The following is a 25,250-nucleotide window of genomic DNA, read 5'->3' as shown; positions in this document are numbered from 1 at the left end:
AAATAACACACACATTTCTTGCTATTGTAAATGCATGGAGATAGGAAGCACATTAGGAAGTTAAGTGCTAAGAGAAATCCTGTTTGTCTTTGAGAAATGCAGAGTTAAATAATTTCTTCAAATTTTGCTTTCCTTCCCAATTAAACATCTATTAATATATGATGGAAATGGTCTTCCCAAGGATTATGGCAATGATGTTTTCTGTCATTGAAACTTAAACTGAAACATGAATTAATTTATTGGATCACATTCATCCCAGATTATGCTTCTTAAATTGGTGATTTCTCGGTACATGAAGTTTCAGGCTAAAACAAACATTTTTCTAAGTGCACCAATTATATTTTATAATAATTTAAAACAAGATTATATATTAAGTTTAAATGACATTCTAAAATAATTTAGAAATTTCACAATAAATTTTAAGGAAAAAAAAACAAGGTAAATTTCGAGTTTTTGAATTTTACATTCCTTTGACACTAAGACATTTCACAATCACTGACTCTTGACAAGTAAGTTGAGAAGGAGACCTGAGGGGAGGACAAGAAACTAAGCTTCAATGTGTCCTTCAGTCTACTCCACTTTACACACCCATACACTGCTCCCCAGGAGTCACCTTAGGATAATGTCCCACTTAGTTCATTCCTTGCATTATAAGCTACACCTACTCCTCTCACCTTCACTATGCTTTCTTTCAAGGAAGTCATTCACCTTCCGCCATCTCTCTCTCTCTTCTCTTCTAAACTCGTTGAGATTGCATATTCCTGAGGACCTAAATCTGGACTTAATCTGTAACTCCCAAGAAAACCAAAATGAAATTCCTGGAACAAAACAGATCCTGGATAATTCCTGAGCCTGAATGGCTAGGAAAGCTTCACCCTTCCACAAGGCCTGAAGCCTTTGCTAATGTACTCACTGGAATGCAATGGTGTCCAAAGCCCCTATCTAAATATACTCACAAAATGTGAATGCTTATATCTAATCTATACTACAGATTTTAAATTTATTTCCTTTCCGAAGGGACCTATTTTCATTTACAAATTTATTAATCCAGATGGAGAAATAATGGAAAATAATCCCTTTAATAAAGAACTCTGAAAAAATAGGCTTTTAAAAGTAGAATGGATTACCCCCCGGGGCTATACCATTCCCAGAGGTTCTTCTAATCTTTCCTGGAGGAATCCAATCAGCTTAACCAAGGAAAAGCACAAAATAGTAAAAGCTTGTATAGCAAGTTTTTATATGTTGCAATAAAGAAGAAGCTAAAACGTGGAAGGCTGAACCTGGTAGGCTGTCGTGGGTGATGGTTCCAACAAATTCCAAGCCCACCTCGCCTCGCACAGCGCGTCAGCGGCGCGGGGATCCCTGCACCTGCCCCCTTCTCCCTGAAACCTCGCCGCGCCTCGCTAGCTCTCCACCCGGCTGACGCCCCCTTGAGAGAACTCTTGACTTTACCTTGAGTGAGGGCCAACAGGCAGTAGTGAATCAGAAACCCTTGTGGCGTGTTGCAGCGCTGGAGACACTGGGGATGCAAGTTGCTCCATCCGCAAGGCCCCTCCTCAAACTCCGACTGTGGTCCGGGGCGCTCTTCGGAAGCCGGGGCAGTTGATGAAGGCAGAGGAGGTCCCCATGACTTGTGGGACTCCGGAGACTCCTGTGGCTGAGAACTCTCCCTCTGGGTGTCGGAGGATAAAGCAGAGACTTCCACCTGGGAGGGCGACGCAGACAAGCGGTGCGGGGTGTCTGGGCTGGAGGGAATGAAAGCCGGGTTCTCAATGCCTTTGGTTCCCTTCATTGTCGTGAACTGTTCTCCCGACTCCAGTGCCTCGGAGCAGCAAAACGCTAGGTTCCTTTCTGGCTCCTCCCCTGGACAGGTGACAGCGCCCCCGTGCGGAAAAGCGTCCCACCTCCCGGCCCTCCCACCTCTGGCAGTCTCGCCGCCACAGTCATCCGGACCCTCCCCCAGAAGCTCACCGCTGCCTGGAGCTTGGAAGGCAGTCACCAGACTGCATGATAAGTGGGTGGCGCTAGGCTGCGCCATACCTGTCACCTCTGGTGTCAGGATAGGGCTTATAGGAAACAGCAGCGTAGGCACGCGAGCCCGCCCGCTCCAGGTGAGAAGTGCGAGCCGCCCTACCCTCAGTCCCAGGCCCTTGGGGTTCTTTCTTGGAGCCCAGGGACAGGGAACAAATAGGGGTTCTGGGAGTCTGTGGCCAAAAACTCCCCCTGGGTGCTGATATGAAAGCTGTAAACAGAGTTGCATCAGGAGATCTTTCAAGAAAATATATTGCGGTTTTCTTCCTTTGCTACTTACCAAAGCAAGAATCCTGGACTCCAAGAATCAAACAGCCACACGTATAATTTTGGATTCCATGAACATCGTGATACAACTTTTACCTGTCATCTTCCTCAGAAAGCATACTAGCTTCCCATAACAACCACTTTATTGGCAACATAACCACTTCTTAGTTTTTATTTCCTCCAAACTCAAAGAGTAGACATCATGAAACTGAAAACTTATATTTAACCTTCTCTGGACAGTATGTTGCATGTCTAAGATCAACAATGCTGATAATCGTGTGAATAATTATCATGTATCAAATAATCCTGTATATAATTTTTACCCATGAAATTATAAGCAGAAACTTTAAAGACCTTAACACTATGTGTGATAGGAGTTGCAATTTGTTCATTCTTTAATCACTAAAATAAAAAAAAAAAAAAAAAATCCTAGGTTGTAGACACTCTTAGGGTATACCAGCAAACAAAACCTGAGAAATAGGGCTGGGGTTGTGTCTCAGCGGTAAAGCACTCGCCTAGCACGTGTGAGGCCCTGAGTTTGATCCTCAGCACCACATAAAAATAAATAAGTAAAATAAAGTATTAAAAAAAACTGAGAAGTATTCAGACCCTTATGTACTTAACATCCCAATAGGAGAGAGCCAGTAAATAATAATACATAGTGGGAGATACATAATATGATAAATGATTTGTAAAATATTTCTATCAATTACTTATATTGTAGTTTCTGAGTTGAGGGATTGAGTTATAAAATATACATTTACTTTGAAAAGACATTCTGTTCCCTGTTTCCTAACAGTTAAAAAAAAAAAAAAAAAAAGTCTAGCCTAGAATATGGGGAAGGAGTAGCAATAAAAACTAACATTTTTAAATGTCTACTATATGCCACATTATTAATCTTTGCATGATCATAACTATTATTACCTACATTTTACACATTGAAGAAATCATATACCAGCAAGGATCAGTAACTCTCACAGCAATAAGTGTTCTGCCACTTGTTAAGGATTTGTTCTCAGTTCTCTCAGCCTGGACATTATTATTTTCTGTTTTTAAATAACCACAGTCAGAATTATCACATTCTGAGATATCAGAACTCATATTTCACCTATATTTGTGAGGTTTGGGAAACTTATGCTGCATTGAATACTTCAATTTTGGAGGTGTCCAAATGAAATGTAGTATGTAACCCTCTTAATTTCCCCACTCCATCTTTTTTTTTTTTTTTTCTGTTTTCTTTTTTTCATTGTACCGGGATTGAACCCAGGGCATTCTACCCTGAGCTATATCCCTAACCTGTTTTTATTTTTATTTTAAGACAGGATCTGGCCCAGGCTGGCCATGAATTTGTGATAATCTTGCCTCCCCTCCCAAATATCTGGAACTTTGGCACTCACCACTCTGCCTGCTTAGCCTTCCTTTTGACAGAAATGAATTTAAATTTGGCATCTATAAGTATAAGGAGAGATCACCATTTTAGCTATAGAATATAAATAATTCATTCATAGTTTTATTTGAGGAAATGTGGACCTGAAAATATAGCTTAAGACTATTCTGCAGCTTTTAATTAACAAATCCAAACTATCCAATCAAAATCAGAGTATTAAAATCATCATACACTTAAATTCACACTACCAAGAAATCACTTTTACAGTGTTAGAGTGTAGGATTTTGTTGAAACACTGGCAAAAGTTCTATTGCTTCATACTAAGCACCTCTTGCTCTTACTGAAAGTATTACCAACACCACTTTCCTATTACCTTACATTCTTGATGCTGCAATGATAGAAGTAAAGGGACTCAAGTTTACAACAAAGATTTTCAAACACTTGCCAGTTTTCACATCTGATAATTCAGTGGAAAATTGTCACATTTTAAGTTAATATATTGATTAATTTATGATAAATATGTCTCTAATGAGAAATGTAAATGTACTTGACAAATTGCTATATTTTTGAAGTAGATCTCATTTGCTATATTTTAAGGGAGAGAGAATGGGGGCGAAAACAGTGTCTAAATTTTATAGTAAGCTACAACACTGTACATATAAGCAGATATCTCTTCTATTCTCTGCATTGTGCAATACATCTTCCCTATCAGTAATTGAATTAACTAAGGTAAAGCGGCATAATGAGAGAAGCCATTGACATTAGTCACCTAACTCCCTTTTCTCTGATTCCATGATTGAGAGCCTTTATGATTACATTTTGGCTTTTCAGGTTGATTGGTCTACTGGATAAAAAAATGTACTGATATGCCTATTTTGAGTACTATAATTTCCCCTTCTGTGTACTCTATTAATTCCCTTCCAGTGGCAGACCAAATGTAAATTTTTTTTAGCATTATAATACTAAAAGGCTCATAGAATACTAACCTTGAGGATCTTGACAGTACCTCAATACAAACATGACCAAATACTGATATTAATGAAGCCTTAAAAATCCCAGTGTAAACATTTTACTAATACAGAGGATCTTCTTTAACTAATTCAAAGCAATAAATCCATCTAAATAATTTAGTATTCTTTATTTTTCCCATTTAAATGTTTCACAGAATATATAATGAAAAATAACAAAAATTTAAGGCTAAATTATGTATTTTAATGCTGTTTTGAAATACAATTGCACATAAACATATTGATTTTGAAATGAAATGCAGCTATACTTTCCTTTTATACCAATCATAAATTATTGAGATATATAGTATAAACATGACAGATCACAATTTTTGAAAAGTACTTGTGTCAACAGTTAATGCAATAATCTCTTAAGAAAGCTAACCTTGTTGATACAAAAAATTCCCTACAATGTAAAAATTAATATACAATGTCAATTTAAACTTTTTATTGATATATTATTACAATTTACTCAAAACACCATTGAGCTTCCTAAAGTATACTTATGATACAAATATAATATTATTGCAAAAAAAACATAGTGAATTTATACATACCAAGAGGTGTTTTTAACTAAAAGAATTCATTGTAAATTAATAATGAGGATATTATACCTAAAATGTATTTTTTTGCTACTCAACATCTGATTTCGATGCCTAATAGAACCTTCAATATGCTAGGAAGATATGGAAGATATGTAATCACAATAGCATAATCATGACAAAATGTCATCATCATTGATTAGAAAAACAGCCAAACTTCAGCCCTTGATAGTTCTGTAATTTAATTTAGTCATTACTTTTCTCTTAGCAAAAGGAACTAGTACAATGATAAAAGTTGTTAAAATTTAGATTTGTAGAACCACAAAGAACATTAAGATACCATTTGTTCCAGAAGCCTACCTCCAGGAATTTTAAAGTCAAATGTACCCACAAGCTCAATGCACTCAGAACCAAAAATGAGACCAATTATAAGTAAAGAGAGAGAGGTGACTAAGGGATTTTCATATATTCTTTCATATGAATCTTTTCTTAATTTACTGGGAGTTGGAAATAGTGTGAGGTTGAGGGAGCTAGAAAGGTATTATTTAAAAGCAAAACAAAACACAAATAAAAGTAAGAACTCTAGTGAACTGTGTTCAAGGTAGTGGACAAACTTTTTTTTTTTTTTTTTAATTTACATTTCGTTCCCTGAATGGTACAGGTTGCTCCATCATAGTCAACTTTGAGAAAAAGGAAATTAAACTCAGGAAAGTCGCTGCAACACTAGCCACCTTCATAATCCCCTGCCCTAGGTCTGCCTTGTCTACTCACCTGCCACCTGTCACTGTGGACCTCTGGACTGCTCTAATACTCAAAACCCTTAAATGTCCAGACTCCACCTGATAGAAAATAAGGACTTTGGGTTACTTCCCCAACTTTGCCCTGTTTCAGTAGGAAGCATCTTGGAGATATCATCGCCCATTTTTCCCTAGAAATGGAATGTAGAAATTGACAGTGAGGAAATGTAACCATGCCCTTTAGGCTTTGAATACAGCCCTTGCTGCTCTGTCTCTGCAACTTATTTTTAAATGGACATGTTTCTTTCTCTTCCTCTCTCCCTGCTCTACCTAATCTCTCCCACTTCCTGATGTCAGGGGGGAAATGATTACCTTTCTTCCCCATTTTAGGCAGATGTATCTGTCCTTGAAAACCCACCCACCACAGGAATGAAGTAATCCAGACTTTGGGGATGATACCAGAAGATCTCAGAAATGACTCTCCCAAATTAACAAGTGAATTACAACTCCAACAGAGAACATGTGGAAAGCAGCCTTTGAATCACTTCTTTAAAAGCCTCATGTTCCTGCTGATGGGCAGAATCATAGCCTCTGGGACAGGAGTCCCCTGTGTTTCTCCTTTGCTAACAAAGCAATACACTTTTTTTTTCTTTTTCTAAAAACAAAACAAAACAAAAACAACAACAAAATAAAATAAAATAAAACCCTTTATATTTCTACTTAATAATTAACAATTAGCTGTGGAAATTCTTAGAGCATACTCTTAAAGTACAAGCATGAAGATATCAGATCTCACAAAAGAAGTATGAGAACAGAGAATGGCTTCAGTGAACACCAGAAAATGCACAGAATCAAACATCTATTCTCTGAGGTTAGGTAGAAATGTTGCCAAAAGCTTGGTCTTTAACCCTAATTCCAACCCAATAAGAAGTACATGGTTTTGAGAAAAAGGAAAAAAGTTTATTGCTTTGCTAGCAAGGAAGAAACACAGGGGACTCCTGTCCCAAATGCTGTGATTTTGCCCAGGAGCAACAGGTACTTTTAGAGAGGAGATTCAGAGAAAAGGAGATTAAGGAGGAGAGATCAGGAAGGAGAAGATCAGGGAGGAGAAGTTTAGGGAAAAGAAGATCAGAGAAGATCAGGGAAAAGAAGATCAGGGAGAAGTTTGGGGAAAAAGAAAAAAAAAAAAAAAACTTTAAGTTTCAAGGCCACAATGTATATAGTCAAAGCATCAAGTGAACCCCTGTTACAAAAGATCTCTGTATTCCATTTTATCAGAACACATGAGAATTTACTAGACCAAAGGATTACAGAACCTAAGCTCTTCTAAGGCAAAGTGAAATCAAGACAAATTTTTTTAAAAAATTTGATATTGATATCAAAAGTATAGCCAACACACTCTACTGTCATGTTTATCTAATAAGAAGAAATTTTAAAAAATGTATAGCCAGGGCTGGGGTTGTGGCTCAGCATAGAGCACTTGCCTGGTGCGTGTGAGGCCCTGGGTTCGATCCTCAGCACCACATAAAAATAAATAAATAAAAATAAAGGCATTGTGTATAACTAAAAGAAATAAATATTTAAAAAAATGTATAGCCAATGGAAGGACTTTGCTTCCATCAGAAATGAAGTAACAGGGACCAGATTTAGCCTGAAATATGTAAAAGAAGAAAAAGAACACACTGGATATAAGATGCTGATAAAAAGTAACCCTTAAGAGACAAGAAGGAAGGCAAGCAGTTTATATCTTGAGAATGTTTTCACGTGACTGAGGGGAGGGTGGGAGGTGGGAAAGGACACAGCTCTGTCAAGTATGCAGCCAAGGAGACAGATCTGATGTCTGAGGAGACCTGTGGTTAGAATACATAGAGCATAGTACCAGAGAGGGAAAAGCCACATGGAGGAGAGGTGCAGAGTATGCTCTACGCAGCAAAGTGTGCATAGCACATAGGTGAGAAGAAACTATTCTAGTGACAGGAAAGAATCATCTGAAGGGTCAGAGAGATGAGCCAGTAGTCACACAGGGCCAAATAAAGGTGAAATAAAGTTTTCAGGCATAAAAATCATAAATAAATAAACAAACAAATAAATAAATAAATCCATCACCCAGACACCTGCATATAAGAAATGTTGAAAGAAGCCCTTCAGAAAAAGAAAAAAAAAATGATGATATATAAAATTTTCTTATTATTTTGATCTCTGTAAAAAATAAGTTAGTGTTTAAAGAAAAATAACAATGTGGGGTTCATAAGATATGGGAAGGTGAAAAGTATGACAATATTAGTATAAAGATTAGGAAAACAAAAATGGAAGCTATTGTGAGTATTTGACTTCTCAGTCAGTGTATTCAAAATAGGATGAAATGATTAAGTCACAACTCTCTAATCTAATCACTTTACCTCTGAATATTCCTGCCTTAACAGGAGCTTTTGGGGGACACCCATAACAAAACCATAACAGTAATTACACTATAATCATATAAGAGAATACTCATATTCTCCTACTGACTCTCAATATAATTTTAAAGAATATGAAGTTGTGAATATGGCAAAACATAAGTCATTGAAAAGTCTGAGTAAAGAGTATATGTACTGGGCTAGGGCTTAAGCTTAGTGGTAGAATGCTTGCCTAGCATGTGTGAGGCATTGGGTTCTATCCTCAGCACAGCAAAAAATAAAGCAAAATAAAATAAAATAAAGAAATAAAATGAAGGCATCCTTGTCCATCTACAACTACAAAAATATCTTTAAAGGAGTATATTTAATAATATTGCTACTCCTATAATTTTTTTTTGGTAATTTTACAATTAGCACAAAATTTGAGATGTAAGGTTTGAAAAACAAATATCTTTCATAAAACCCTTTAAAAGTTTCCAATTATACTCAGAATACAATAAAATGCCATTTCATGACCTACAGGGTCTTGTATATTTTAGCCCTTGGTTATATCTCAGTCCCTATGGCATACTGCTTTTACTCCTTGCTCAATACATTTATCATTAGGATCTCTTTCTTTTTCCATCAATACGACAAATCTTCTCAGCCTCGAATCCTTTAAACTTGCTATTCTCTCTACCCAGAATATTGTTCTTTAGGATCTTGTAAAGCTGACATTTTCTCAAATTCAATCTCAGCATAAATGTCATCTTAAGGAGGCTTTCTCTGGTTTGATTGAAATAGTCACACACACACACACACACACACACACACACACACACACAGAGAGAGAGAGAGAGAGAAACATATTCTCTATATTATATCACCTTGTCCTGTTTACTTTCCTTATATCTTTTGTCACAATTCACAGATATTTTGCTCCCCTGTATTATCATCTTTCCAAAACCAAAATAGGTTTGTATTTCTAATTTTAGCATGATAAACATTTATTTATGAAATCCTACTCCTAGCATGACAAACACTTATTGAATGTAATGAATCAATCTGAAAGTAATCCACAAAATTGTAAACATTATAATAACCATCATGATACCTGTCATTTATATTGACAGTAACATGCTAAATTCTTTATGGGTACAATTAGTATGTTAACCTTCCCAATCTTACTTGGTGTGATAGGCAGCTTCTGCAAGGACTTCCAATGACCCCAACCTTGTGGTTCTCATAACTCTTGGTCATTCCCTTCTTTTGTAAGTGCTGGCTAGAACTATTAACTTGTTTCTTACAAATCAAATATGGCAAAAGTTGTGAGATGACAAAAAAATAGCAAACATACTAAAGTGAAATTTGGTAGATATGACCTTGGTTACATTATCAAAGTTAAATAATATTAGTAATACATATTGACATCAAGTACCCTACGGGATGCAATGGAAAGGGCTAATCACTCCTGCATTCTTATAATGCAAAATCTCAATCTATTCATGAAAAAAATGTAAAGCAAATCCAAATTGAAGAGTAATTTACAAAGTGACTACTAGTCATAAAAGTTTGTAGATTATGAGATAAAATAAAAACCTGAGGAACAATCCCAGATCAAAGAGGATAAAGAGCTATGACAACAGAAGACACTGTCATGTCCTAGATGAGATCCTGAAATGGAAGAAAAAATATTGGTTAAAATGCTGGTGGCATATGAATGAAGTTGTAATTTAGCTTAACAAAAGTAATGGAATGTTTGTTCTGAGAGTAGGCTGTCAACAACAGTCACTCCACAACAGTCAGATTGCAATAAATCACCAAGTCTCTCATTCTGCCTCTAATGAAGTAACTTGCAGAGGAGCTGACCTATAAAGAAGTCTGCATAGCCAGGAACTGTAAGTGGTCTCTGGTCAATTTCCAGGAGGGGCTGAGGCCCTTGGTCCAACAGTCCTTTAGGAACTGAATACTACTACAACTATAGTAGTGAGCTCAGAATCAGAAGCAGAAACATGGAGATGACTGCAGCCAACACTGATTCCAGCCCCTTGAGATGCTAAGCCACAGAACCCAGGTAAACTTCATCCAGATTCCAGGCCCACAGAAACTGGTATGATAAGTATTCACTGTATTAAGCCACTACATTCTGGATTAATTTGTTATTTGATAAAAAATTACTGAGTTACATACTGTCTTGGTTACTTAGTAACCTAGATACATTATTCTGTACAATTACGCCTATTTTGACAATGAGGAGAGTGGCTTTAAAATGTTTGTAACTAGAGGCTGGAATTATGGCTCAGTGGTAGAGCACTTGCCTAGCATGTGTGAGGCACTGGGCTCGACCCTCAGCACCACATAAAGATACATAAATAAAATAAAGATATTTTAAAAATGTTATATAACTTGCCGAAAGGCATACAATTAAGTGACAAAACTGAAATTCAAATCTTATTTTTTTCAGAGACAAAAATCTATTGTCTTAATCATTGAATTATAATGTGACAAAAGGTCCTGTATGATAGTAGATTTATATATATAAATATATATATGTATATATATATGTGTGTGTGTGTGTGTGAAACAAAAATGATCATGTTATGGCCAGATTGCAATAAATCACCAAGTCAATCTAAAAATATGGAATGCTTCACGAATTTGAGTGTCATCCCTGCACAGGGGCCATGCTAATTTTCTCTATATGTGCTGCCTAAGTGAGCACAGTACTTACATTTTTGCTAATGAAATTGTTTTAAGCCAGAATTTTTTACAAAACGTTGGAATCTATTTTCAAATAAATTTATGAACATAATACTCTTTAACATGTAATTCTGTTCAAGTAAAACTGTTTTTTTCCTTCGACAGGGTGGCGTTATTATCATCACACTCCAAATGGATGATAACAAGCAATAACACTGAACTAGCAAATTCTCTTAGTTACTTGGAGGTACTCTCAAAACAATCAGTAGCCCAATAATAACAGAAAATATCAGAATTCCAAAAGATTCTTTATAGTTACATTGAGGGATTTCAGAACTGCTCAAGGATAAATATATGAAATTAGCTTTATTTGGGAAACACTTGAACAGGATTGCATGTGAAGAAAGTCTCTCACAGCATACCATGTAGAGGCTACAGCTCTTGGGTAGGCAGTATCCAGAAAGGAAGGAGGGCAAGAGAACTCAGAGGGGAAAAGAGGAACACGGAGGAGACTTTCATGACTACTTGATGTTCCGAGCACTCCAGCCAAGAATCAGGATCAGATAGCTGCAAAAGGAGGCAGCAGTGTGTAGGGCTTATCTGATCTGTGGTTAATGCCTGTTGAGCAATTCCCCATAATATGGAAAGCACATAGGCTATAAATGTATAAGAATCTGTTTATCTGGGCTATCTTGGAAACACCGGAAGTGTAAAAATTTGAATTTGGCACTAGTAAGCGTAAAGAGTTAAGCTCAGGAGTTGCAGACTACCAGGAATAAATAAACAACCCAGGGGTCATCTCTGGTTCATTCATATAACAGATCCACACTAGAGTTCTACAAATTGACTTGACCCAACAAGCAACAACTTGCTTTAAAAACCTTTAGGCTAAAATAAGATCATAACTTTTGTTACTTGGCAGGCAAATGTGAAGTGTCAAAGAAGTGTTTGTTTGTGCATATGAGAGCCTCAAAACACTTTGAGAAAAATATTGGCCTCTCCCCGGGCATTGATGTATTCTCGCCCTGGCACTTACAGGAGGAACTGGGGCTAACTCTAGGCAAAACAAAACAAGATTTTTAATGTATAGTTACATCTTACTCTGGTTTTTTACTATCTTGTATTTTTTAAAAAGATGACTTTTAAATGAGATACACATTCTTCACTGCAGTCACTAACCACAATTTAGAATTGCAAATCTGTGTGCCAGAGGGCAGATGGAATACAAGGGTTGAAGGGTAATATTAATTATGAGGTATAAAATTTTAAAGCTCTAGTGTCAAACCAGAACTCTACGAATAAGAAAAAAATTTGTGCCTTATAGAAATATCTACACAGAGCTATAATTTGGTAAATGTATTTTTAGTATAAACTATGTCAAGACATATTGCAATAAAAAAGTCACTCTTCAAATTGTGGCATGTTAACATATTAAAGACTTTATTTCTAGCTCCATACATGTTTAACAAGCATTTGGGGGATGTTTGCTATATGATATACATTCACTCAGAAGCCCAGGTTAACTGAGGATCTACCATCCTGCAGATGTACTATCTGAACCATTATAGACACAGTAGCCCAAAAGAGAATCTCAGAAGTGATCCATTTCATTTCTGTTCACATTTCACTGAACAGAATTAGTAACAGCAAAATTTAAAGGAGACCAAAAAAAATGTAAGTGGGAGATGTGAATAGAATATTGGATGAATATTATCTTTGGGACAGTGCCACTCCTACAAGTTTTGGGAAACCAGTATGATAGCTACACTAGTTCCCTATTGCTTTTTTCACAAATGACCAAAAAATAGTCACTTAAAGAAAATTGTGATCTTATGGTTCTGGAGAATGCAAAATGGATTTCATGTGATGGTATTTCTAGACTGATTCATTTCAGGCTGATTCATTGTGGGGTTGGGAGGGGGAGCATGGGAGGATTAGAGGAACTCTAGATAGGGCAAAGAGATGGGAGAGGAAGGGAAGAGGCATGGGGGTAGAAAAGACAGTGGAATGAGATGGATATCATTACCCTAAGTTCACGTATGAAGAGATGAGTGGTGTGAATATACTTTATATACAACCAGAGATATGAAAAATTGTGCTCCATATGTGTAATATGAATTGTAATGTAGTCTGCTGTCATATACAACAAATTAGAATAAAAAATTTGTACATGTAAAAAAAACCCAAAAATATTCAAGGTAGTCTTTCTCACATCCTGTCACTGACATTGGCTCTCTGGTTCCTCTCTGACATTTAAAAACCCTTGTGATTACATTCAACCTGGATAATGCAGGACACTTTCCCAGTTTTAAGGGTCAGGTGATTCGAACTTTAATTCCATCTGTTATCTTACTTCTACTTTGTCCTATAACATACCTGATTTATAGCTCTGGGTATTAGAACAGGAACATCTTTGGGTGGCCATTTTTCTGCCAACCCCAATAATATATTAAAAACATTCCTACAGTTTCTTCATACCTGCTAATAATACTTAGTATTTTGTGCAATGCCTTTACATAAAATTCACATTTAAAAACTGTAAGTATGGACTGATAGACTTCCTTGTATCAGTTTATAGGAATGAAGTAATTCAATACATAATACATTTTCTTTTTGTCTTAGAGGCAAGGAAGAATAAATGAATTTGGTAATACTTGCCATAGGCATTTTTTTTTTTAAGAAAGAGAGAGAGAGAGAGAGAGAATTTTTTTTTTTAATATTTATTTTTTAGTTTTCGGCTGACACAACATCTTTGTATGTGGTGCTGAGGATCAAACCCGGGCCACACACATGCCAGGGGAGCGTGCTACCGCTTGAGCCACATCCCCAGCCCAGGCATTTATTTTTTAAAGAAAAAGAAAATTTGTAGTTGCAGATGGACGCAATACCTTTATTTTATTTATTTATCTTTATGTGGTGTTGAGGATCAAACCCAGGTTCTCACATGTGCTCGGCAAGCACTCTACCACTGAGCTATAGCCCCAGTCCCTGCTATAGGCATTTTACAACATCAGTTTCTGGAATAAATATGTCCTGTTTTCCTGGGTTGTCTTATAATTTTTTTCCTTTAAAAAATGTTCCCTGCTACTTCCAATGATTTTAGAAGCAAAACTGTTTTATTAAGTGCATTTATAGAAAAACAAAATAATGTTAGCTTTGCTCAATCAATAAAAATTATAGAATATTGGATGCAAAATGAAAGAAAAAATAAATATTTGCCACCATTCTGTAGAACAAACTTATTTTGTATATTATGTACAATCGTGTAGAAAGCACAGCAGGAAAGAATATTCGAAACAATAAAATAGTGTCCCTTCCCTCAGGAGCATAACATTTATTTGGAATGACAAAACAATGTATATGAAGACACGAGTATGTCCAGCAGGAGATAAACAGACTGTGGCTTATGAAAAATGCTGAGTTAAATCAGGAGGAAGAATGATCAGTAGTATGTATAGTCTAATGGGCCAAGAATCAATGTCAGAAATATTTTTAATTAAAAAGCAACAGAAGTGTTTGTGTCAGATGATTTATTCTTTTAATAAATTTTATGATGGAAGAATTTTTTTGTAGTTGGACACAATAAGTTTATTTTATTCATTTATATGTGGTGCTGAGGATCAAATCCAGGGCCTTCCATGTGCAAGGTGAGCGCTCTACCATTGAGTCATGACCCAGCTCCATGGAAGAATTATTTCATTTGGTAAATGCAGCCTTGATATCAAAACAAAAAAAAAAATGTTACTTCCTGAAAATAAAAGTTATAGAACAATTCTACTTAAAAGTATATATGCCATGATTTTATCCTCTTTTATTGCTGAGTAATATTCCATTGTGTATATATGCCACATTTTTTTATCCATTCATCTATTGAAGGACATCTAGGTTGGTTCCATAATTTAGCTATTGTGAATTGGGCTGCTATAAACATTGATGTGATTGTGTCCCTATAGTATTCTGTTTTTAAATCTTTTGGGTATAGACCGAGGAGAGGGATTGCTGGGTCAAATGGTGGTTCCATTCCCAATTTTCTAAGAAATCTCCATACTGCTTTCCATATTGGCTGCACCAATTTGCAATCCCACCAGCAGTCTCTGAGTGTACCTTTTTCCCCACATCTTCATCAACACTTATGGTTGTTGGTATGGAGTTATAGAAGATAATGCTAAGTGAAGTTAGCTAATCCCCAAAAAACAAATGCCAAATGTTTTCTTTGATATAAGGAAGCTGATTCATAGTGGGATAGGGGGAAGCGTGGGAGGAATACACGAACTCTAGATAGGGCAGAGGGGTGAGAGGGAAAGGGAGGGGGCATGGGGTAATTAATGATGGTTGAATGGGATGATCATTATTATCCAATGTACATGTATGAGGACACAAATTGGTGTGAGTATACTATGTATACAACCAGACAAATGAAAAATTGAGCTCTATATATGTAATAAGAGTTGTAATGCATTCTGCTGTTATATAAAAATTAAAAAAAAAATCCACAATTAGAAGAGAAAATGTAAATCTTTGTGAGTATGGAATAAAAGCTACTAGACAGTTTTATGTTTGTCATTTCAAATGAATTCAGAATTATGCATCTGGTAAAAATAAATTCAATGGATTGAGTTTTCAAGCAAAGTCATGTTTAAGCACAAAGTATGTTAAGAAAACACAAAATTCATAAAATGAAATTTTAGTTTTTTAATTTAAAAAAAGTATATATGCAAAATTCTCCAAAAAAATGAGTAAGCCAAGTTGTCAATATATTAAACTTTTTTATGGCCAAGTAGGATTTATTCCAGAATTATAAGAATATCTTAATTTTTAAAAACATCAATATGGCTCACATTGATAGATTGAAAGAGAAATATAGAATGTTTATCTCAATAGTTGTTACAAATTCTAATAATAATTAACACATATTTAAAGTAAAAAACACTTTAAAAAAATTAAAAAGATTAAGGCAGTTTCAAGAACTGATAGATTTCTACCTAAAACCTATAGCAATAAGATTTAGGGGGAAAGCTGTATAGGACTTTGTTTTATATTCAAAAGCAGAGTATGAATCCCCATTATCACTGATTCCATTAAAATATATTAGTAATATAATAAAAGGTACAAAAATTGTAAAGAAATAAATTAAACACTCATTATTAACAGACATATGATTATACACATAAAAAAACTGAGAGTATCTACAAATAGGAAAAATAACCCGTAGACAGACCCAAGTTCAAAAACTGAACAAAATTAAACCACAATTAGGTCATCATATTGAAATTCCTGAAAACAATAAATAAATAAAATCATTTCTTTCAAATGAAAGAATAAAATCATAAAATGGAATAAGAAAAATTTCCTTAAACTTTCTTCAGAAATAATGCAAGCAATAAGAAAATGAAGAGGTTTTCTTCGAAGCTTACTCCTTTGAATTCTACATCCAGTGCAAATAATCTTTAAAAAGAAAGGAAATGCTAAGGCAAGTTTGTATAAACGAAATTTAAGGACATTCTTCACCAATACACCTGCACTGTAAGAAACATTATAGGTTGTTTTTCACATAGAAGGGGGGAAAAAAACCAAGCTAAAAACGCATCTCTCACAGAATGAAGAGATTCTGAAATGGTAAATCTGCAGGTACATGTAGAAGACATGTTTAATGATGAGTTTTCTTCAAAAACAAGTGGTTGTTAAAAGCAGATAGAATAACAGTACCTTGTGGGGATGATGTAAAATGAGATGCCAAAGGATAAATGGAAATGTTTCATTGTTAAGTTCTGAGATATATTAGTTGTGCAAAATTAATTCAAAGAAAACTAATATGTCAAGAGTTGTGTTGAAATCCCAAGATTAACAACTAAAAAACAAAACAAACATAAAAGATATACCATTAAAAAGATATAGATGAGAAGCAAACAGAAATAAAAATATAACAAGGGTGTAGCTCAGTGGTAGAACACTTGCTTTGCATGCACAATACCTGGATTCCATGCCCAGTAACCACAAAAATAAAAACACAATTAAATGGACAAACAAACAAACAACACACAAAACCAAGATGGTAAATTTAAAGGTTACCACATAAATTACTTTGAATTTAAATGAAAAAAAATTAGTTAAAAGAGATTTTCAGAGTAGAAGGAGAAGCATAACTCAATTAAGATACAGTTATCTCAAAATGTTTAAGAAAATATATGCTATATGTTATATTTGAGATGTGAGGCGTCTCCCAAAAGCTCATGTATGAGACAATGCAAAAAGATTAAGAGGAGAAATAATTGGGTTATGAAAGCCTTAGCCCAATCACTGAATTAATCACCTGTTGGGATTAAATGAGTGGCAACTGAAGGCAGGTAGGGTGTGGCTGGTGAAGGTGGGGTGTTGGGCTATGTCTTCAGGGTACATATTTGTATCTGGCAAGTGGAGATGTCTCTCTTTCTGGTACCTGATCATCATCTGAGCTGCTTCCCTCCACCACACTCTTCTGCCATGATGTTCAGTCTAACCTCAAGCCCTGAGAAACAGAGCCCGCTGCCTATGGACCAAGACCTCTGAAACCATGAGTGCCCAAATAAACTTTTCCTCCTCTATAATTGTTTTGATTGGGTTTTTTAGACACAACAGCAAAAAGTCTGATTAAAACACTATATAATACCATAGTAGTGCCACCTTATCCACAGGGGAACTCTTGTAAGATGTATGAAATCAGACAGTACCAAAATTTCGGTGAATGTTTCACAGACAATTGAAAAGAATGTGTGCTATATAGTCATTGGATGTAGTGTTTCATAAATATCATTAAGAGATTAATAATGATATCTAAAAATAAAATAGAACAATTACAATATTATGCTGGAATAAAACTGCCCGTGTTGCTACTCTTGTGCTTTGGGGCCATTATTAAGTAAAATAAGAGTTACTAAAACTCAAGCATTACAACACATGACCATCACTCTGATAATTGAGATATATCTTAAGTGACTAACAGGCAGGTAGTGAATATAGCATGGATGGGTAAAAGGGATATTTCATGTGGAACAGAATATGATGGTAGAAAAGTGTATTGTGCTACTCAAAACAGCACACAATTTCAAATTCATGTATTATTTATTTCTGAATATTTACAAACCATGATTTGTTACAGGCAACTAAAACAGTAGAAGGTGAAAACATGGGTAAGGGTTGGGGTGCTATACTAATGATAAAGCTCATCAGTACTAATAATAGAAAAAGCTGACTTCTTAACAAGGATTATTATTAGTTGTAAGGATCTTTTTCATAATTACAAAAGTGATAGTTCTTTAAAAAATAATAATTTCAACGTGTATGCATCGATCACCACTTAGAAATCCAGAAAGCCAAAATTTACAGGAATATTGGGAGAAATAAACAAATCCATAACTGCAGTTGAGGACTTTGATATATTTAAAAATTAATTTATGAAACAGTAAGGTTATTGAAGATTTGATCAACACTGACAGTCAACTTACTCTAATTGATATTTATGAAACACTACATCCAATGACTATATAGCACACATTCTTTTCAATTGCCTGTGAAACATTCACTGAGTTTCACTTTATCCTATGTCAGAAAACATGACCCAACACATTTCAAAAGATTGAAATGGTAACAAAATATATTCTCTGACTATCATGAATTTATATTAGAAATCTATATTACAAGTCAAGAAAATTTTAAGATATTTGAAAGTTAAGCAACAAATGTCCAAATAACTCATAAGTAAAATAAATTTACAAGAGATTTTTGTAAATGTTGTGAGCTGAGTGATACTTAAAACAAAACATATTAATATTTATAAATGAATATAATGCCTAGAAGATATTTACCACTTTAAATTATACATTAGAAATATCTTTAAGCAGTGATTATCTAATTTTTTCATCCACACAGATAAATAAGAGAAATAATGCAAAGCATGCACAAAGGTAAGGAAGGATTTCTTAGATCATATTCATTCATAAAATATGAACCATAAAATTTATATTTTTGCTTTATGTTATAACTGGTACATTTTCTTAATCAAAATACACATTCCACGGAGACTGCATGCAGTACATAAGCTCATAAAGATTTCGGGTCATTTAAAAAAAGAAGCATGACCCAATAAAAGAGAGAGTATGAACAGTTTAGATAACTCACAGAAATAGAAGCTTAAGAAATGAGAAGTTTTTAAAAAAGGCTCTCAACTTTACAAATAATCAGAGATAATTATATCTATATCATTGGAAACTGCAACCCTGCTTCAAAATGAAGCAATTGGATCAATTATGTACTGCCAATGGAGATAACTTGATAACTTAGTTTTGAATAACACTTTGGCAATAGCTGGTAACACTCAAGAGATGCATGTTTTACAACACAGGTAGGAATGCCTGTATATATAACTGTATTTGTCCCTGACTCTCTTTCTGTCTTCTGGTTTTCACCCATGAAAGAGTTTCACTATAAAAAGTGTTACAGAAGAAAATTATAGCATGATTATTTGCTACATCAAGAATTTTTTAAACCATTTAAAAGTACAACAAAAAATGCATAAAACAAAATATGATAAATTTACAAAATGGAATACTATACAGTACTCAAAATTAATAAACTAGAGCTATACTTAAAGAAATGTTCACTGGAAAATTCCCAAAATACAACTGCTCTGATATCACCTATGAAATATTTAAGAATATGTAACATTCCACACGCTACTTGGGGGTACAGACGTATGTGGTAAAAATTTAAAGCCATAAACCAGACAGTATTCTCAACAAATTCAAAGCAGCAGGTAATTCTGATCTGGGGAGAAAGAGTGTCAGTAAACTATAATTTCTTAAACTGGTGAATAAATGGTTACTTTGTGTGGACTTAATTTTTAAAGATTTTTATGTTTTAAATTTTGGAAAATGAATTGTTATTTTTAGTATCCTGACTATATAGGGACTCCCAAAACTGTAAACTTGATTGAAATTTAGATATTAATATTCATAGATCCTGAACATTTTTTTTTGCTTGTTTGGCACCAGAAATTGAACTCAGGAGCACTCAACCACTGAGCCACATCCCTGTCCCTATTTTGTATTTTATTTAGAGACAGGGTCTCACTGGGCTGCTTAGCGCCTCGCCTTGCTGAGGCTGGCTTTGAACTTTGGATCCTCCTGTCTCAGCCTCCTGAGCCTCTGGGATTACAGGAGTACACAACCACACCCAGCTGATCCTGAACTTTTTTACATGAGAACTATTATAATAGATTCTGCTATTGATATTTATGGAGAAAATTCATAGTCAATATGGACCTGAATTAATTCAACGTTTAAAAATATTCTTTATTTGATTAATCAAAATTGTACTCACTTGAGTTATTGATCCTTTACAATTGGGGAAGCCAAATTAAAATATCAAGTTTCTCAAGCCTCTACACTATCTAGATGTCATCTATTTCTCCCTTGTTCCCCCTCCCTACCCCACTATCAGAGAAAACATTCGGCATTTGGTTTTTTAGGATTGGCTAACTTCACTTAGCATTATCTTCTGCAACTCTATTCATTTACTTGCAAATGCCATGATTTTATTCTCTTTTATTGCTGAGTAATATTCCATTGTGTATATATACCATATTTTTTTTGTTATCCATTCATCTAATGAAGGGCATCTAGGTTGGTTCCATAGTTTAGCTATTGTGAATTGTGCTCCTATAAACTTTGATGTGGCTGTGTCTCTGAGGTGAATAGACAGCCTACTTCTTGGGAGCAAATCTTTACCCCTCACGCATCAAATAGAGCACTAATTTCTAGGATATATAAAGAACTCAAGAAGCTAAACACCAAAAATAAATAAATAAATAACCCAATCAATACATGGGCCAAGGACCTGAACAGACACTTCTCAGAAGACAATATATGATGAAAAAACAAATATATGAAAAAATGTTCACCATCTCTAGCAATTAGAGAAATACAAATCAAAACTACTCTAAGATTTCATGTCACTCCAGTCAGAATGGCAGCTATTATGAATAAAAAACAACAGTAAGTGTTGGTGAGGATGTGGGGAAAAAGGTACAGTGGGACTGCAAATTGGTGCAGCCAATATGGAAAGCAGTTTAGAGATTCCTTGGAAAACTGGGAGTGGAACCATCATTTGATCCTGCTAACCTCAATATTTATGATGGCAATGTGTGCACTTAAAAGATACCTCCTCAGTATCCTTATAACGGGATGTTCAATTGACTGTTCTGGATTACAAGTTTAAGCAGGTAAACAAAGTCATTGGGTGGTTGTTTTTTTTTTTTTTTTAACTTCATTTTATTTATTTTTATGTGATGCTGAGGATCTAACCCAGTGCCTCCCACATGTCAGGTGATTTATTTCTCATGTTTGTCTTTGGCTCTTCTCTTTTCTCCCTTTTTTTTCTGCCGGGTATGAGAACACACTGGCTGGAGTGTTTATCTTTAGGCCATGACAAGGGAGTGAAATATTTGGGATGGCAGGGCAGGAAGATAGAAGGAAACTGCGTACTTATTTCTGTGAGTCTTTATGCTCACCCAAAGCTGTCTACTCAACACATTCTGCTTGTGAGGAAAATTAATCCCATTTTACATTGTTCCTCTCGGACATTTTTGTTCTATGATCATATACAATCTATTTATCTTTAGTGAAATTGCATTTATACAAAATTGACTCCTGCCTTAGCTCCCAGCTGGGTCAATTAGTTTATAGAATAGCCAGTTTGTGTTTAGCAGCTGTTCTAAGAGTCACAGTTCACAAATTCTTGTCTTAGACTGATATACCAAGGACATTCATAATGCTTAAGAGAAGGTGAGAGGATTTAGGAACCCTGTAGTAGACTGCTGCCCATTCTCATACCTACTCTTTTCCAGTTAGAACCCTCTCCTTCCCCTCTTAATTCAGATATGTGGAGATTAAGTTGTAGTTAATATAATGACATCTTGTTGGACATGGTGGCTCAGGGCTGAAATCCCAGCAGCTGGGGAAGCTGTGGCAAGAAGATTATGAGTTCAAAACCAGCCTCAGCAAAAGCAAGAGACTAAGCAACTCAGTGAGACCCTGTATATAAATAAAATACAAAATAGGGCTGGGAATTTGGCTCAGTGGTTGAGTGCTCCAGAGTTCAATCCCTGGTGTCCCCCTCCAAAAAAAAAAAAAAAAAAGACATCTTGAATTGACCACCAAATTCTGATTCCTGTTTGTTCCTTGGACATTTGTAGTTCCATTTGAACTTCAGTTTTTGTTCGTGGTGCATGACATAATTGTCCTGTGGATTGCAGAATATTGAATTATTTACTGTGTTTATTCTCTAATCAGACTGAGTATTTGAAAACTCCATTTGAACATATGTACTTATTAATGTAAAGGATGAGAATCAATTCAGTTTCTCATGAGTGGATGACAGTAAGAGAAGAAAATACTTGTCAAGTTCTGTGGAGAGAGTTGAACTTCTAGGAGTTGGGCTGATCAGTTGAGACAAGTTAAATTGAAGTAACTGTCAAGATTTGAATCAATTACTATGATAGTATAAGCTAAAGAGGAGAAAGTGGTGGATGTTCTCATCTTCAAAGGATCAGGTTAGATCAGTGCAGATTTGGGAATTGTCTCACTGCTCCAAGATCCCTGCCATGTTATGGATTGGATGAAGGTAAAGAAGATATAGAAAGGATCAGTAAAGTTCTGAATACTGAGCTGGAAGAGAGAAAAATATCTTCAAGAAAAAAATATCTTCTGATAATGCAATTTCAGCAGAGGCACCTGAGAGAGGCCTTTGGACCTCTGGTACTAAGGCCTCTGATACGAAGGCATCCAGAGTAAAGTATTTGGACTAGGAATGCAAGTATGCATAAGAGTCAGGGCTAGCTGGGTGCCAGACTAAATCCTTGTCTGCAACTCTTCTGGTTTGCATACCACATCTGGTGTGGGAAAAGCAGATTTCTCCTGTCTTTTAATCTATTAAGATATTTTCTCAATCAGTTTTTTATTACTCTAGCAAAATTCTTGAGGTCAGCAAACTTCAAAAAGTAAAGAGGTTTTATTTAGCTCATGGCTTTAGTGGCTCAAGGAAGTGATGTCAATATTAGCTCAGCTTTTAAAGAGGACTTCATGGTAGATGGGGCACATCTTGTAATAAAAAGTCAGAGAGATTTAGGAATCAGGGTTTTATAAGAACTTGCTCTGGAAAGAACTTACCTCAAAAGATCAGCATTCCCTTCTGAGGGCAGCACCCACAGTGACTGATCAACCTCTCACTAGGTCATACCTCCTGAAGATTCTATCACCTGCCACTTCACGTTATTGAGTATCAAGCCTCCAGTACATGAATAATTGGGGAAAACACTAAAGCATGTCCAAAACATGGCCACTGTCTTTAATAACTATCTATATAATTACAAATTTACCATTATTCTCTTTCTTCAAGTGAACTAAAGTTACTGCCTACTGTCACTTGCTTTCAAATTAAAGAACTCCCATCAGTATTTCTCATAAGATTTGTCTGATGCAGTAAGTTATTCCAGTCCTTGTTTTTGAAAATGTCATTATTTTGCTTTCATTCCTAGCCTCTGAATCTATTCACATAATAGCTTTTTTGGAAATAAATGTCTTGAATGGCAGTTTTTCTTTCTGCTTAAAAATGAAATGACATGGGGAATGAGATTGACCAAATTATATTGTTATATTGTATGCATGTATGAATATGTAACAACAAACCCCACCATTATGTATAACTATAATGCACCAATAAAAAATGAATAGCACAAAAAGGAAAACCAATAATCCTATAAAAATCATTTTAAATTTGAACATTAACTGAGTATTAGAATATATTAAGTCATCATTACTTTTTTAAAGTTGCTGAATGTGCTTACACCAAAAAGTGAATCCTCTCCATATTAGATATATATGAAAAAACATTTATGTAGGATATATGATATGATAATGTGGGAGAACAGATGCAAATGTAGATAGGGCAGGATTGGTCACAAATTGATTTTGGCAAGTGACACAAAGGCATATAAAAACATTATAATCTGTACATTTTTTGTATGCTAACATTCCCTCTAATAAAATGCTAAAGAAAAGCTGCCTAAAATTAAAAATGAAATAATAGAAAATACACTGTAGCAAATCTGGATTCTGATTCCCCCACTCTTTTATTGTTGCTATTTGTTTAGGAATTTGCCTTAAACCTTTGGACTCTGTATGCTTTGCACTGTGTGGCGTCTGATGACCACACTTGTCTTTATTTTTAAGCCTCCCTTTCTAAAGATTCTCCTTAGTATAGCTTAATGATCAGTCAGTGATTGATGGAATATTGTGCTTTTACCTCTGGAGGCACTAATGTTTCCACACTTTGCTGATGGATCTGTGTGTGGATTGGGAGTGCTTTCAAAGTTCAGGGAGTTTATAAGTTTATAAATCTGTGACAGTAATTACCTGTCTGCAGCCACGAGGCTTCGTGTTCAGGAAGGCTTTTGTTTTCTAATGAGCCTTGTATATTAGAGCAGACTCCCAAACAACCAGAGAAAGCATATTAGTAAGACCCTCTTTAACTACCTCATTCTCTAGAAACTCCTTTTAATTTTCTGGAGGATGTATTGTTTTGTTGCTGGCCCCAACCATAACTGCAACTTTAGATTATTTCTAATATTATCCTTCCCTGAGATCACAACTGCTTTGCTGTTTTTTTCTTTTCTTTTCTTCCTGTTTGTTTGTTTGTTTGTTTGTTTATTTATTTATTGTAGCAGGGATTGAGCTCAGGGGCACTTATCGACTGAGCTACATCCCCAGATCATTTTATGTTTTATTTAGAGACAGGATTTCACTAAATTGCTTAGGGCCTTGCTAAATTGCTGAGTCTGACTTTGAACTTGGAATCTTCCTGCCCCAGCCCCCAAAGCCGCTGGGATTACAGGACTGTACAATGGTATCTGGCTCACAACTGCTTTTGACAATGCCTCTGAAAATTATTATTTTTTCTGTGATCTTCAATTAATCTACCAGTAAGATAGAAGAGATGTTAGTCTTCATTGAACTCCTGCTCTGCTTAGGTTGAAATTCTACAACATAATCTGGAGGTAGCATGGAATCACCCCTTGAATAAAATCACACAGACTTCCACTATTCTTGTCAAGTTTCACATTTTCTTGAATAAATTTATCTATTTGTTATCTGTCTTTGGTCAGTTTCCAGTCT

The 25,250-nt window shown here is 35.2% G+C and overlaps 1 protein-coding gene and 1 non-coding gene across 2 annotated transcripts in view; both read right to left on the bottom strand.

Moving 5' to 3' along the window:
- Positions 1-1,792, bottom strand: part of Slco4c1 (solute carrier organic anion transporter family member 4C1) — a 55,917-nt gene extending 54,125 nt beyond the window's left edge. The window contains exon 1 of the mRNA XM_027927859.2: positions 1,453-1,792. Within this exon, the coding sequence (XP_027783660.1) occupies positions 1,453-1,792 (340 nt within the window). The remainder of the gene's footprint in view (positions 1-1,452) is intronic.
- A 9,188-nt stretch (positions 1,793-10,980) lies between these two features.
- On the bottom strand, positions 10,981-11,092 carry LOC114086658 (U6 spliceosomal RNA). Its single transcript, XR_003581658.2, has one exon. It is a non-coding gene; the product is annotated as a U6 spliceosomal RNA (small nuclear RNA).
- Between the last annotated feature and the right edge of the window lie 14,158 nt (positions 11,093-25,250).

This window comes from Marmota flaviventris, chromosome 5 (assembly GCF_047511675.1).
Source record: "Marmota flaviventris isolate mMarFla1 chromosome 5, mMarFla1.hap1, whole genome shotgun sequence".
In the NCBI taxonomy this organism is placed as follows: Eukaryota; Metazoa; Chordata; class Mammalia; order Rodentia; family Sciuridae; genus Marmota; species Marmota flaviventris.
This window is presented reverse-complemented; position numbering and strand designations above follow the sequence as displayed.